At 37.4% G+C, this 16,448-nt stretch overlaps 1 protein-coding gene across 4 annotated transcripts in view; it reads right to left on the bottom strand.

Moving 5' to 3' along the window:
• The window catches only part of LOC132124202 (dihydropyrimidine dehydrogenase [NADP(+)]-like), a 159,376-nt gene that overhangs the window by 54,927 nt on the left and 88,001 nt on the right, over positions 1 to 16,448 (bottom strand). For all 4 annotated transcript variants that reach the window (XR_009426728.1, XM_059535112.1, XM_059535111.1 and 1 more), the window contains exon 14: positions 722 to 886. Coding sequence is in view for 3 of the 4 variants with exons in the window: in XM_059535112.1 (XP_059391095.1) it covers positions 722 to 886 (165 nt within the window). In the remaining variant the exon portion in view is untranslated. The remainder of the gene's footprint in view (positions 1 to 721; positions 887 to 16,448) is intronic.

The raw sequence follows: 16,448 nt of genomic DNA, 5'->3' as shown, positions 1-16,448 counted from the left end.
CAGAAATCAATTAATCTTTTGATATTTCTTGAGCACAAAAAGAGACCCAGATACAAGAACCTTAGAAGTGAACAAATGAGTTGTCATTTTGTAATTTCAGCAAGCATATGCCGCTCCTGCTGTACGATACGACGGCTGAATAAAAAAAACAAGTACTTATGGATGGAGCTAGCTCACATCATAAATATTTGGATTTCATTAACAAACATGAGGATCATATTACTATGAATAATAAATGGAACAATGAGAAATGAATATTGAAATCATATTCAAATTTTATGGCCAAACCACTGAGGAAAATGGAAAATAACTAGCTACCACAGAGAGTCCCATGCGGATTTTACAAAAAAGATGAAGACCACCTCCCATACGTTGTGCGAAGGAGATTAGAAAACACAATTTTGTCTTCTCAACATGTTAATGTCATGGAATAAATGACATGTAATGCAGGAATAAAACAGCAGCCGCTCTGGTTAAAGACTCTAAACCAAGCTGAATTTCTGTATAGTCTTATACCTTGTCCAACTAGCAACAAATCCATAAAAATCACATCTCTAACTAGCTGGGAGTGTCAACACTGTGACACATCATCTCGTGCCTTCTATTTTTGATGTGTCATACTAGGTAGCCCTGCTGTAAGTCTCACTAGTCCATTTACTCAATACAATGTTCCTTTTGGGTTTTGTTCAAGTCATGTGATCTGTCCTCGTGTCCAACTTACATTGTCAGGAAAGTCAGCTTTGAGCTCCGTGACACTCTTGCACCAGTAGGCAGCCGTCTTCTCACTGATCAGCTCAATGTTCAGGAAGGAGCCCTGCCCGGGACCAAACATTGGTCCAGAAGTGGTTCCACGCACAATACGCGGAGACACGTTGGTTACCAAATCCTGAATGAAGAAAAAAAAAGAGATAGAGAGAAAATGTTTGGACTTAAGCAGTTACCATTCAGATCAAAAATTCCCTCATAGGTACATGACCTCAAGCCACTTCCATTAATGACTAATAATTAGCGTACTAGGGGAAAAGACCCACACTTTTGAGCCAGACCTACAAATTCGACTATCCCAACAGACTCCACTGCTATAAAATATGCTCCGCGGCTATAATTTCTGTGCAGAACAACATATTGTAGAAAATTACAACCATATTCTACAGAAATTCATGACACAAATTCAATAGCGTTATTTCTCCTTCCCTCTTCCCAAAGGGGGCTTTAAAGTGGAGCTAAATTCATATTTAATCATACACGATTGAAATTGTGCCGTGCAGTAGGGTAAATGAAGTCTACTTGAACAAAAATAAAAAAGGTTTTTACATTACAAAATAAAGTCATTCATCCATCAGTTCACACTAATATCTTCCCTTTCTCACACTTTCCCAGACTACATTTTATACATGCAGCAGAGTCTTGTCTTTTCTCAATAGTGCCAGCATGCCCACGAGCCTTGATAGATGTTCTCTGTACTGCATTAAGCTGTGGTTGAAAATGTGTGTTTTTTTGCATTAGTGTCCCAAAGGATTCCCTGCCAGACTGCTATAATATTCATCACTGATTGGATGTACAGAGTACAGGTCATAGTGGCCAGACAGTAATCAGTTCACACGCTAAATTAGAAGCCCAGCTAATGAAGCTGGCAGAGTCATGAGGATCCTGGCATCCAGTGAACAGCTATTGGATAATGGCTTTGGCCCTTGATATTAGGTTCCACCAAGCCAATGAACTGATGCTCTCACCGATGTAGATGCATCTTCTGGGGTCTGGCCAAGAAATCTGTTTCAATGTCATATTTCAAACGTATGTGCAAATCACAAACTGAGTTTATATTTACATGTTTTGGCAGCGATGACAAAGAAGAACCTCTTTACACAATAGAGAACCTTTCATTCCTAAAAATAAAGGTTCTTTATTGGCATTGATGGGTTCATGAAGAACATTTAACTTCCATAGAACCTTTCCATTACACAAAAAGTTCTATGGATTATTAAAATTTTGTAGAAAATGGTTCTTTTAATTTCTGTTCACTGGAAGGTTCTTTGAGGGACCTAAAATTGTTCTTCTACTGAATCACAGTGAAAACACTCTTTTAGAACCTTTATTTTTAAAAGTGTTCCAATGATGTTAAAGGTTCTTCGTGAGACTATATATAGCAATAATGAACCTTTATTTTTTTAAGAGTTTATGGTTTTCTCAGAGTTAATGATATTCTGGTCTCCATCTAACACTTGTAATGTAGAAAAGAAATTCCCCACAAGCTTCATGATTTGAGGTATCATTCATGTCTGTAGCACAAACGGTGAGGGACCAGATATGCGCTGACGTTTAATACTGAAGGTTAGGGGTTTGTTCTAATCCTTAGCAAGCCTCATTAATTAAAGACAAAGATAAACTTGTTTTAATCCAATGTGTCTAAAATCTGCGGTGATAAGAGGCTAAAGGGTTAAGAAATTACATTTTGCATTTCGTCATCTTCTCTTGCTGTGAAAACTGAACCGATAAACTCACCAGAACAAACAAAAGGGAGTGACAGCTTAATCCTTTGAACTCTGACAAACTATCCATCATAATTTAACAGTGTGAGAGGACGATTTGCATATCCTAATTAGAATCTACGCCGTTACAGAACAATTATAATAATGACACGCAAACTTCATTTTACAACATTTGAACACTTTTCAAGCCATGGAGACAAGAAACTTTCATTGAAAATGTGATCTAATTAGCATAAATCTGATTTAGAAGTGAGGCTCCAAATGTGTGGTTTGTTTTTGTATTATTCATTAAGGATTTTTAGTTCATTTTAATTAATTTTTACATAAGTTTATTTATTTCTCGTGCTTGCAAGTAATTAAATCATTATTGTAATACCCATACTTATGCTTAGGGATCGGAACAAACTTCCAACTTTAAATATAAAACGTGTAGTTTGTGCTGTGGACATGAATGACATCTCAAATCATGCAGCTTGTTGAGAAGAGGTGTGAACAGACTTCCCATTTTCACCTGGTGGACAATAAAACAGAAGAAAACAGAACAAAACAGCAAAGTCATACTGCAATAGAGATATGAGCCATATTTAGAGATAAGAATATATAGAGGCTATGACAAGCAATGCTCTAGTTCACTAGCAACTATCTAAAAATATACTAAAAACACTTGTAAGCCCATAGCAACTAGATTTTGATGCCCTGGTAACTACACTACACACAACACTATATATATATATGATAATAATAAAATAAAAATGTAATACTACTACTATTAAATTAATTTTAACACTTTAATAATCTAGGTGGGTTAACAAGCAAAATAAATAAGCAAACATATACATAAACTAAAACAAAATATTTATTAACTTTGAAAAAAAAAATGCAATAAATAAACATTATTGAATCATTTTCATTATATACATCATATACATTTTCATAATAATAATAATAAAATAACTATTATTATTGTTATTATTATTATTATGCATTTATTTTTATTTTAGGTTTAGGAGTACACATACAGACAACATCAAAGCTAATATACATACATGGACTAAAAGCCACAACACTTACATTTCTGATTTCAGTGCATCATTTATAACAAGAAAATGTTCTGTTCAGAACACTTATTCCAATTTGCTAGCAGATATTTGATTCAGATATATATTTAAAAAAAAATGTTTTCAAAGTGTCTGGTTCTGCAATGAAGTGTTTGAGCTCTGTCTGACGAGTGACATTTTCATACATGGCTTGTGGTTAAAGATAAAGACGCTCTCCAGTGAAGACTCTGTTGGGAATTCAGACAACCATCCCATCAGCTCCAGGCCAATCTGGAAGTCTATGTTTAATGAATCCGTGACGAACACTTGGCTGCTGGCGCTTTGGATTATCAGGCGAGGGTGGAACAGGACATTTAATATTAAGCAACTAGAAACCATGAAAATTACCCAAAGACAAAGGTCTGGCATGCTGAAACAGGTGCCACACGCAGCGACGGGAGATAAGACACGCACGCATACACATGCTCCCTTTCCCATTCTCTCCTTCCCAGCATGCATCTCAATGCAAATTGGATTCCCAAAGACGAGTGCCGATGGACATAAGACGGAAATTCATTCCTCTACACAGACCAGAGTGTTAGTATGCATGACTGCCACCAGCAGAAGAAGACGGGATAAAACCTGCCCGGGATGGACATATCATATGGGTTTCTTTTTCAACCCACAGTGGGGTCCAAATGTCTAAGAACATGTTATAAATCTAAGATTTCTTCAATTTTAACCTGAAATTAGCTAAAACAAAATTTTAATAAATATTTATTGAATTAGAATTCTACTGCAAGCAATTACAATGAATGAATGAAGACTGGCTTTCAAGCTCCAAACTTCTAAAATGTCATAAATATGGTCCACTTTCATTCATGAAGCCTTCAGATCGGTTTTTTGAACTGGATCAATTGATTTATTCAAAATATCAGATTGGAATCAGTCCGATTAGTATACAGTATTATTCACACCTGTTTTGTAAACTGGATCAACTCATTCCTGAATGAAAAGAACCAAAGTTAATAAACAAATCTTTCAAACTGGGTTTGTGAACTGGATCAACAATTCACAATATCTGATTCAAAATAACCAAATCAGCTTGATTAGCAAACATATCAACGTTTCTTAATTGGATCAACTGATTCATTGAAAATATTTCACTCAAAAGAAACAGATCAGTCCAATTATTAAACAAATCATTTAGAGTGGTTTTGAAATAAACAAAACAGTCCATCTAGTGAACAGATAATTCGGTTTTTGAAAACTGGATCATCCGATTAACTGAAAAGATCTCACCCCCCCCCCCCCCCCCCAAATAATCTGAATCAGTTTGATTAGTACACATGTAATTCAAATCGGAACAAATTGGTCCAATTTTTAAATGAATCATTTAGACTGGTTTGTGAACTGGACAAACTGATTCACTGAAAAGCTCAGACTCAAAAGATCAACTCTAGATTGATCTTTTTATGATACTTTTATAGCACTTTCAATTACTTTCATTGTATTGAAATGAGTGGCTAGGAAACATATTTACAAACATCCACCTTTTTTGTTCTACTGAAGCAAGTCACGTAGGTTTGTATGTTAATCATGCAAGCATTTTCACTGGTGCTCTCAGCCTTTGGACCCCACTGTACGTGGCTGGACACCCTCTGGCTATTTGCTGGTTTTTGTAAGGACTCTGTCCACTTGGGGTCCCACTGACCATTCGCAGACTGTGACTTGTGAGGAAATGAAGGAAGGACCTAATTCTTTTTTTTCCCCCTAGAGAGGCTCAGTCTCGCTCACCATTGCATGTGTGTTTTTGAGCTAACAACGTTTTATCACAGCACAACAGGCCCCTAATCCTCCTGTACAACAAACAGGCTTTCAGAAGCAGACACATGCAAGAACTACTAATCAAAATGCAGCACACTACACCGCCGCCACGCTCACACACTCGTGCTAACATCACAACCCGTGTCCACACGCTTTCACATACTAATGAGAATATACTGTACTCTGACCTCACACTGCCACATGAACAGACTGCATACAAGCAATAGAGTCTGGATGTATGATCATACCATCATAATTCACTACTGCACTCATGTTCACTGCGATCATCTGCATATTTTAGCAGGCTTTTACAAACCACCTTTGAAACGACACAGCAATGGAATATCTGTTTCTCCTTACACGTATCATTATCCCGAGGAAGATGCGCGCTGCTGTTTTCCATCTATCTCTTGCTCTCACCCTCTCTAGACACGCAGGGGAGATCAAGTGCGGAATATACTGCTCAATGGCCGATAATCCCGCACATTAAACCACAGGCTTGAACTAATACCATATCAAATGCTTTGCTATTCAGATCCAGCATCCCGCGGTAATTGTCTTATTTCAGAAGATCAAAACTGCAGGGACAATGCATGCAGTTTCTTACCGGGAGTCTGGATTGTAAGAACGAGGCAAGACATTTAATGGTGCAATCAAAAAAAAAAAAAAAAAGTTTGATGAAAAAAAAAAAATCTAAAAACTTTATTTCCAGGTTTAACTTAGACTTTGAAACCCAGATTTTCATTGTGGTCTCACTGTATTGTCTCAATAAGAGGAGCTAGATCATTAAGCATATGTATTTAACATAAACCACCTGCACTAGCTGTGTCAGCCTTCCTTTGACACAAAGCCTTACTCTAATGCAAATTACACCATCAGTCTTGCTTGTTAAATGCATTATAGACTCATTTGGGTGAAACGCTCAGCATTCTGCATGGATTGTACCTGCTTTCCAGACAGCCTGGATCACCAGAATTGATCTGCGAGATTAGTCTCCTCTCACTGCATTTGTATAACTATTGTATGCAAGAACCACACTCACACAAACATAAAGAATAACAATAAAAATCACACTGCAAAATGACTACAGGATGTGCATATTATTTTACTTGTTATGATGACAGATGTGTTAGAATCATGATTGCTATTCAGTACGAGGAATCAAAAGAAAAAAAGAAAAAAAGTGATTATGGGGAAGTTAAGAGATTCACATAAACCCTCCCTTCCCTTCCCTTCCCAAAGGAAATATCTTTTTAAAAATGACTCCAAAACAGAAAAGGAGCAGAAAAAGCTTTTGTGGATGACATTTGCACTGGCACTGCATCTGATTTCTGTGGGGCCCTTAGAGTCACTGCAGGATGGAGAGCAGACAAATAAAATAATAAAATCTTGAAGAGCCATAATTATACTGAGTGGCCCCAAGTCGGGGCATTAATCATTATAAATAGCCATGACAGGAAAAAAAAACCCCGGCTGGTTCACGTCCTCATACCCAGGCCAACCGACACAGAACACCAAAGAAAAAAGAAAAAGAAAAAATAAATTAATTAAATAAAAAGAAAGAGACAGAGAGAGTAAAGCTGCAGTTCTGGTGTACCACCTTGATCATGAGGGATAGTTCACCCACAAATGAACATTCATTTATCATTTACTCAGCCTCAAGTTGTTCCAAACTTGTACAAGTTTCTTCTGTGGAACACAAAAGAAGATATGTTAAAGGCCAATGGGTTCCATGCAACATTGAAATAACACAGACATTTTTTTCTAAACATCTATGCTCGTTCTGTTCCACAGAAGAAGGAATGTAATGCAGGTTTGGAATTACATGAATAAGTAAAACATGATTTTTTTTGGTGTGTGTGTGTGTGTGGGGGGGGGGGGGGGTGGGTGAGTGATCCTTTTAAAACGTGTTGTTCCTGTAAATATGAGTAACATGGGACTTTAGACCCTCTTAAAGAGATAGTTCACCTTAAAATTAAACATTTAGGATATTTTCTTTCTGTGGAAAAACACACACATTTCACCAAGAACAACATGTTCCTGGATCAACATCCTTGTTGATCCTGGAACAAAATTCCAATCAACCAATCAGAATTGAGATATAACTTTCCAGGAAATATCTGTTTTAGGCTAACAATCAGGGTTAGGTGTTTCTTCACTCTTGTTAATCAGGTATCATTTCCCACTGATTTTAGGAATAAATTATGGGTAGGGTTAGGTTTAGGGGTAGGGATTGGGTTAAATCTATATTTTTGGATAATAATGTTGATCCAGGATTATCAAAAGATGTTGATCCAGGAACATGTCTTACTTGGCAAAATCAAGGCGACCCACAGACACACACATGGGCTGAAATTTATTAAACTGTCATCTTGGCTTCTATGTCAAATCACAAATCCTGATTTTTGTTTTTTAAAGATAATAATTGTATTCCGCAAGGACACGTAACATTGATTGGAAAGTGACAGTAAAGATATTTACAATGTTCCTAGATTTACATTTCAAATGACTGCTGTTCTTTTTGAAAATGTATCGTGGCTTTTACAAAATAAGAGAATGCCCGCATTCTCAGAGTTGGCTCCTGCCCTAGGAAGTCGTGGCCTAATGGTTAGACTCCCAATCGAAAGGTTGTGAGTTCGAGCCTCGGGACGGCAGGAATTGTGGGTGGGGGGGGGAGTGCATGTACAGTTCTCTCTCCACCTGCAATACCATGACTTAGGTGCCCTTGAGCAAGGCACTGAACCCCCCAACTGCTCCCCGGGCGCCGCAGCATAAATGACTGCCCACTGCTCCGGGTGTGTGTTCACAGTGTGTGTGTGTTATCACTGCTCTGTGTGTGTGCACTTTGGATGGGTTAAAAGCAGAGCACGAATTCTGAGTATGGGTCACCATACTTGGCTGAATGTCACGTCACTTTCAAATATTAAACTGCAAAACGGTTTTCAAAATTGAGAATAATAGATGTTTCTTGAGCAGCAAATCAGCATATTCAAATGATTTCTGAAGGATCATGTGACACTGAAAACCGGGGGTAATTTTGCTGAAAATTCAGCTTTGCCATCACAAAAATAAATAATATCTAAAGTTATATTTAAATACAAAACAGTTTTAAAATTGTAATAATATTTGACAATATTACTGTTTTTACTGTATTTTTATCACATAAATGCAGCCTTGGTGAGAATAAGAGACTTCTTTCAAAATCATTAAGAATGGTACTGTACATTTCATTAGAAATATAAGAAGGCATTACAAAACTTAAAAAAAAAAAAAACAGCATGCAAGTAATTTTATGGAATGAGTTTGGTCTTTGTCTTTGTTGAAACATCACAGCTCTAGTCCCTATCCACTTTTTATTGTATGTAAGAGCAGCCTGGACATTCCTCAAACAAACTACTTCTGTATCCTATGGAAATAACAAGTGACATGATGGCAACTACACAAACAAACCTTTAAACATCAACTAATCCTCCTGTCATCGCAAGGAAATATAGATATTTGGATTCTAAACAAAGGAGTGCGTTCAGCTACCTCGGCCCTATTTGAAAGTGGATACATGCATGTTTGGTGAGCTCTTCCATATGTTCACGCCTTGATGTCTACTGAGATTTCTGACAATGATCTCCATGTCTGCTTTAATCCTCTCTCCATGGCTGTCACTTAAAATCAAAGCAACCTTGAATCCATGACAACATCCCAGAGGCACATCTGCACTCGCAGAACCTTGATAAACCATGTGACAACTTTCTTTCCTTCATTGAAAGGACTCAGAGGCACAATACGACACAACTGCCTTTCATTCCTCCAACTCGTGTGAATAGAATTCTGCTCCATTAAAAAAAAAACTCTTTAAGTTTCAAGGCCTCATGCTGTTTAAATAAGACAGAGTAACAATTCTGGAATAGAGGCAAGCATGACATTCACTGAATCGTGGAAAATGAATGTTGGTTTTGTAAAAATTGATTTGAATCTCATGCAGTCGATAAACCCACTGAATTCATAGCGCATGCTTTTGGACAAAATATCTTTAAAAAAAACAAACAAATAAATCCAATGCCTAACTACACATACTGTACGTACATACACACAAGAAAACTCAAATTGCAAACTAAAAGCTACTATTGGAGAAATTTTGCACTGCTAAACATGATTGCAATCCGGTGAAGTGCGTGATATTAGTTCGCCTAAAAGAGACTTCATAAATTTAAGTCAGAACGGAGGATATTAACCCTGTTTGATAAATGAACAGGGATATTGTCTGTCAGCTTGGTCATTAGTTCTTTTAACCAATTACTTTTCTAGGTGCAAAGGGAAGTCACAAGCACTGGCCCGTGGCTTCCCTCTTTGAACGTCCAATCAACGCAGGCCAACAAACAAGTCTGAAATTAGACCATGCTATATATTTGTCACTCTCAGCTTTAGGGATAAACATTCACTTGGATATAATTTGTATTGGATTGAGGGTCTCGGCAATGGCTTTGATTTATTATATTAAATATAGTATAGTACTATAGTACTAGGATTATAACCTATGGGAATAGTTTCCAACCTTTACTGCCAACAGAACTCATATGAATGGCATCATCTAGTTAAAGTACCCTTGAGACGAAATTTGTACTTTTTTTATTTTTGGAATTTTTAAATATGAATTAAATAGTATAATAATAATTAGCGATTTTAAAAATTAGATTTGAATATGAATTAAATGAATAATAATATAATATAGTATTTTAATACTATAATTCATTTTAAGACCCAATTGTTCTTTTAACATGGGAAACAATCATGCTTCATCATCTGCTTTAAAAAAAACCATGTTAAAATGAATTGTAAATGTATTCCTGGTTCAATAACTCCTAAATAAACTATTATGTACAAGGTCATTCATTGAGCATCATCTTTTCCATAAAACGCTTGGAGCAACAATATAAAAGTCCTTGAGAAAACAGGTTTTAAACTTTAAAAAGTAAACTCACCAAAGACATCAGAGAACAGAGCTAAAGACAAACTTTCTTTTTTTTTATTTTATACAACATAAAATTGCTGCATTGAGTATTGGATGAAACAACCTAACAATACTCACACGACCCAACAACCATACCCTGTGCACTTAATAAAAGTATATGAAGCAGCTAAAACTGCTGACATAAAGATTTAGTAGGCTGCACTTCAAATAATCCAGAAAACAGAGCGGACAGCTCATTGATCATCAGACGTCACTGACAGAAACATGAAAAAACAGGAAGCAACACTCATTCACCTCGGTGTCATGCTTTATAGGAAGTGAAGCGCCCAAAGAACGAAGAGTTTGATCAAATTAGTAGATTAAAGAGATCAGCAAAGCTCAACTTATTTGCCCTTTCAGCCATGTAAAAGGTAGTGAGGAGTGCTTTGATCTCCCAATTAAACGGGTATATTTATAAATGTAAACATGTAGCTGTAGCTAATGAGCCTGGGTGATTGGACTTTTCTTTTCATTTCAAATTTTTTTTTTTTTTTTTACACGACAATGCCCCCGATCGGCATCACCTCAGCTAATTTGCTTGTTAAATAAACACAAACCACTGGACTGTGACTGTTGTTCTACATGTCAGTTCTATCTTGCTATTGTTCTATTGTGCTTTGCTTTTTTATGGAAACTAAGTGGTAAATAAACTTGCACTTGACGCTTGCACCATTTCTTGGGCTGTAATTTATTCAAATTAAACTGAAGGAACACAAAAGATGTGTGTACAAAACATGATTGTTTACCATTTTCGTCTTTTCAATCCTTTTTATTGTTTTTTGTCATTTTGGGTCTCGTTTGTCCTTTTTTAGAGAGAACACATTGGTCTATGACTTGCAGGAAGTGATAAATATGATTATTTGTCCATTCATTCTATAGACATGGCAGTTACGCTGAGGTTACGGAAGCTGTGTCGTCTTTGTCTAAAAGTTGTGAATTTCACCATTGACATTTGCTGAATTGATCCACCGGCAGTATTCACTGCATCCTGATTGACTTGAAGAAGCAGTGATTGAACAGTGACTGTCTCCCTATCTCTGTCTCTATTGATTAGATGACAGGACAGATGGAGGGAATCGCCTTGTCGTGTATCACGTCTCTCCGTTTCAGGCGGCTCTTATCAGGATAACCGGCTGACAAAATGCCAGCGATGAGATGGCACAGTTTACACGTGACATGATTCTCGGCTTGCAATCATTCATCTGCTTCTGAGAAAAAATATCTAAATAGAAATATTACTGAAAGTAGAAAAAAATGCATAAATCTGAGTCATACTCCAGCAGCAACACACATTCTTTTGACACGTCTAATGCCTAACCGTGCCAAAATTATATGTTTGTTTGTAAATGTATGATACCAAAATTACTTTGAAGTCGAATATAACATGTTTGAAGATTAAAGGTGTTAAATTTCAATCTTTTAAATGTCTAGATACTCTTTATGTAGGTATAATTTTTTTTAAACATGCTGGTTTAAGATGACTGTAAGATACTATTGTTTGTAATGCTTGTTTGGAAGTAAATTTGAATAGAAAATTGAATAGAAATATTAAAGGTTTTAATCCAGATTGCAATGTGCCACTTATTACAGTGAAAAAAATTAAACAAAACTGTTGGAAAATTAAAATAAACAATTGAATTAAACAGGTAAAAATAAATAAATAAAAAAATCATTAAATTGTAAAAAAAAAAAAAAAACATTTTACAAATTGAAATAAAATACAATAAATATATATAAAGGCAGTTAGTCCACAAAATACCAAATTAAATTGGGGCCCAAGAATCTGAGACTACTAGTTACTTTTTTTTTTAAATTAAAACATACAAAATTTTTATTATAAGAGTGGAAAGTTCAATGAAAAAAATTATTGAATTATAGAATGTCTTAATACATGGTTTTGTCAATGCAATGTAAATAGTCACAATTTTGCTTTGACGGTGACCTAGAAATAGTGCTGAAATCTGAAATGCATATTTTTGTCTTCACTTTATAACTTCAAAATTTGTTTTCTGATAGCAAACAAATAAAACACTCAGATTTTGGCTCCAACTGTAAGACACAAAAGCTGGTCTAAAAGCAGCAGGCCAAGGATTCTGTAAGGTTAGAAAAAGGAGCATAAACTGGTTTTGAGGAGTTTGGTTGAGTGCAATACTGTTGGCTGTCACAGCATCGCTGGCGACATGAGGGGGGCCGCAGCTCGGGCCCCTGCACAAATGACAAGTGGTGCTGTTTGCCGCAAACCCCCGATTCTGTCAGTCTTTACTTCTATCGCCTCTCTGTGTCATGTTAACCGCCAGTCACTGCCAGTGTGCCAATTACAAAGCCAGGTTTCCAGGCATGCCACAATCTCTCTCGTTCTCTCTCTGTTAACAAACAAAAAAAAAGAAAGAAAGAGAGAGAGCGACTTCCACAAGACTTGCCGTGCAAGCTTACCCTAATTAACCATCAGCTTAATTAGACAATTTACTGTGTAATTAGCAGGCAATTAGTCAACACCTCTCAGATCGTAGTGACTGCTTTGACAGACCCACTTTTCCAATGCTTATTCCGGAGTCGAAAAGCACCTTAGTTGTTTATTTTCTCATCCCCTCCCCTAATGCATGCCAACTGAACGGAGGCACAGCATAATCACGACTGATGAGATGGGTACAACGAAAGACACATGTTAGTTAAGTGCGAGGTAGGTGCGAGATGGGGACGGTCTGTCCCCCATCACCGCAGACGGCTCCTCTGCATTACAAACACATCTTCGAGATGTTTTCCCTGAGGGGAGCACGAGAGAATCCTCTTCAACGATCTGTGATTAAACAGGGGGCGTGAGGACAATAATGGTACATTTTACAGTGCAATCATGAGCTAGTTCTCGGTCAAAAACCTCTCGTCAACAGCCACTCTAGCTAAGCCACTAGTACAAAGACTGTTATTAGAGAGCATTGTGTCTCAAAGAAAGCAAATAAAATGAAGCCTGAACTAGATTTTTACATTGCTTGAAGGTTGCCAGAGCGTGGAACTGTGTACATTTTTCGATTTTCACGTTTTACTTAAAGAAACTGTGTATACCTCATTTGCGAAGGTAAACTATAAAATGACACTGTCAGAAATATATGACCATCATGCACTCTAGATATCAGAATCAGCTTTAGCAAAAAACAATAATTCAATTTTTTTTAAGTGAGTGTGTGTGCATGTGTAGGGACCCTCAATAGAGTTGTGCTAGCTGTTTTGCACTCTCTCTCCCTCTCTTTCTCTCTTCACAGCAGGCCAGCATGCAGCTATGGGAGGCTATCCATCTCTCCGCTTTAACTCTGTCACAGAGCTGGAAGTGCAGAAATGGCTGTGTCACTTCCAAATACTCTCAGGGGGCCCCCATCCCAGAATTCTCTCCTGCTGGTGTGAAATGGAAATGAGCCTGAATACAGTGCATGCTGGTTTGTGCCAATCTCCAGCTACAGCGAGCAATCTAAAGGGACTGAAACAGCTCTCCTTAGTACTAGTGAAGAAAACTTAATAGTCGTGTTTTTATTTTTTTTCTTCATTAAACACATGCATATGAAGCTTTCTGTGTTTAATCAAGCCAAAAATATTGATGTTTAAATATGATTCTAGTTTAAACCTATGTGAATTCAAATTGAAACAATTTACTAAAGAAATAAAATGATAATATATGTAAGTCCAAAGCTATAAACATGGATCCATATCAGAAAATAAATACTGTATGTAAATAAATAAAAATAAAGTCCATTGCTGACTGAGCCTAAGCTGCGAGATACAAGCTTGATGAGAACAAAACTGACAGAATATCTCATTATCCCACCCTGAGACCTGTAGCGCGACGAAATGCTCATTTACAGAATTACACATCACCAGCACCACCTATTAAACACTCAAACAGTAAGAGGGTGTGTACATGTGTATTGTGAGTGCACGTGTGAGGTTCACGACCTTTAACCTTTCTGTTCTTGATAAAAATGCTGCAGTTGATTAATTCTTGGTTGCTAATTAGCAGAGAGACATATAAAGCCATGCAGAAGATGCCGAGAGAGCAAGTGACAATAGTGTGCGTTGGGGTGAGGGGACACATCACACTTCATCTGTGTTACCATGGAGCTTCATCCAACACTTCTCATTAAATTAAAAACCTCGATCTGAGACGTACAGTAAATGTGTGGGTGTTTGCGTGTGTGCCGGATTCCCTGTGCCATTTCTTTTGTTTTTAACCACGGTTAAAAAGTTGAGAGTCTGTCTTAATATTTAGTTCATTCAGATTTGCCCACTAAATCCTCCTACGCCGAGGTGAGAAGGCACGTTCAAGAATAGACCGATGTGCGGATAAAGTTTTTTAAGATAAAGTTAAAGAGTTTAAGAGCTTTCTATGGTGGGCGGGAGTCTAGCGGGTCAACAGCAATCATTTATTTTTCTCACAGGTTAAAGTGCTGGAAATCTCACGTGAAAGACACAAAGGAACTATTAGTGCACAAGTATAAAATCCAACGGCTAAAAGTATCACCTACAAGTCCCTTTTGAGGTGCTGATTGGTGGCACACTGGTGCATTTGCCATTAATCAGGTTAGCTCCAATTACAGGTGTGATTTAACCAGACTTGTCCAGTCAAAAAGCTAATTGGGCTCAGTTGCCTTCAGCCCTGAAGGTAGCCTACGAATCCGTAATCAGTCCGAAACGGGCCAAATGCATCAATCACATATCTAACACTCCTGTATTTGGTGTGATGCACAACAACAAAAAAACATAATTCATGAAAAAAGGATGTAATTCCAGTGGGTCCTTTGGAAGATGGCATCCTTCGCCCTCTTTTTCAAAGGGGTAGCAAGAAAACAACACGTTTGCATGTGCTATACAGTTCATTAATCCTAATTAACGGTCACAGAGCTTTGTTAGGCAGTCCTCCACTGATCTAGCATGCAACCCGAGCTAATTACCAATGCTGAGCAAAAGCGACGAGACCAGAAAGCGTGAAGATTCTCATATTCGAAGACAATGCTCTAAGCATCTCAAATTCTATCAATAGCATGTGGCGGTAATGTTACGATATGGGGGAGGGGAGGGGAGGGGGGTGTAGTGAAAAAAAACAAACCAAAAAAAAAACACAAGATTTAAAAAAAGAGAAATCTCCTGTGTTTAAGGCGGGTGACAGTAGCATAGCGGCTGTTCATTCATATTGACATTAAGAACTGCTTTATCCTTTTTCCCCAAAGAAAAGCCCCCTTACAATCTCTCCCACTGAGCACACAATAAAGAATAATATGATTTCTGTTTACAGAGATATCAGGTGGTATTTCGGCATATGCTTGCAGGCAATAGATGCGACAGTATATTACAGCCCAATCTGGCATCTACAAATGTCAAGAGTAAAGCAGGACTCGAGAGAGTAGGGGGTGGGGTGGGGAATCCACACGAGCTACAAAGTTCAAACAGACAACTTTGCAGCCGACCGTCAGTCGTCCACTTCCTCTTTTAGTCAAGAAAGAAGGTTGTCAGAGAGGGAAGGTAATGTGATCTTAGGCAGCTTCCACTTTAACTATTTCTTACCACCGGGTGTAGAATACGTGGAGGAGGTGGGGGACCCCCTCTTTTAAGAAAATATAAATTAGTCCCCCACACTTTTTACAGGCAATTGTGTTCACAAAGATGTTTTCAAGGGCTAATGTGAATAAATGTACATTGGAATGCAAAGAGACAAGACAGTCTATGATTGGCCTGATGTTTTATTCATATCTAAAATGAGGCGATGTGAACATTATTGTGAACATTACCTCCCCTGTTGTGTATCCTGTAGTTTCATTCATACTCAAAGCCGGAGGGCGCTGTCGCACAGAAAGTCCAAACGGACTCATAGAAGTAATTAACTTAAAGAGATAGTCCACCCCAAAATGAAAATTTGGTCATTAATCACTTACCCCCATGTTGTTCCAAACCCGTAAAAGCTTTGTTCATCTTCCGAATACAATTTAAGATATTTTGGATGAAAACTGGGAAGCTTGTGACTGTCCGATAGACTGCCAAGTAAGTTACACTGTCAAAGTCCAGAAAAGTTTGAAAGACATGAAGTGAAAGTGACAAACAGCCAAGTAT

Source organism: Carassius carassius, chromosome 42 (genome assembly GCF_963082965.1).
Source record: "Carassius carassius chromosome 42, fCarCar2.1, whole genome shotgun sequence".
NCBI classification, from domain to species: domain Eukaryota; kingdom Metazoa; phylum Chordata; class Actinopteri; order Cypriniformes; family Cyprinidae; genus Carassius; species Carassius carassius.
This window is presented reverse-complemented; position numbering and strand designations above follow the sequence as displayed.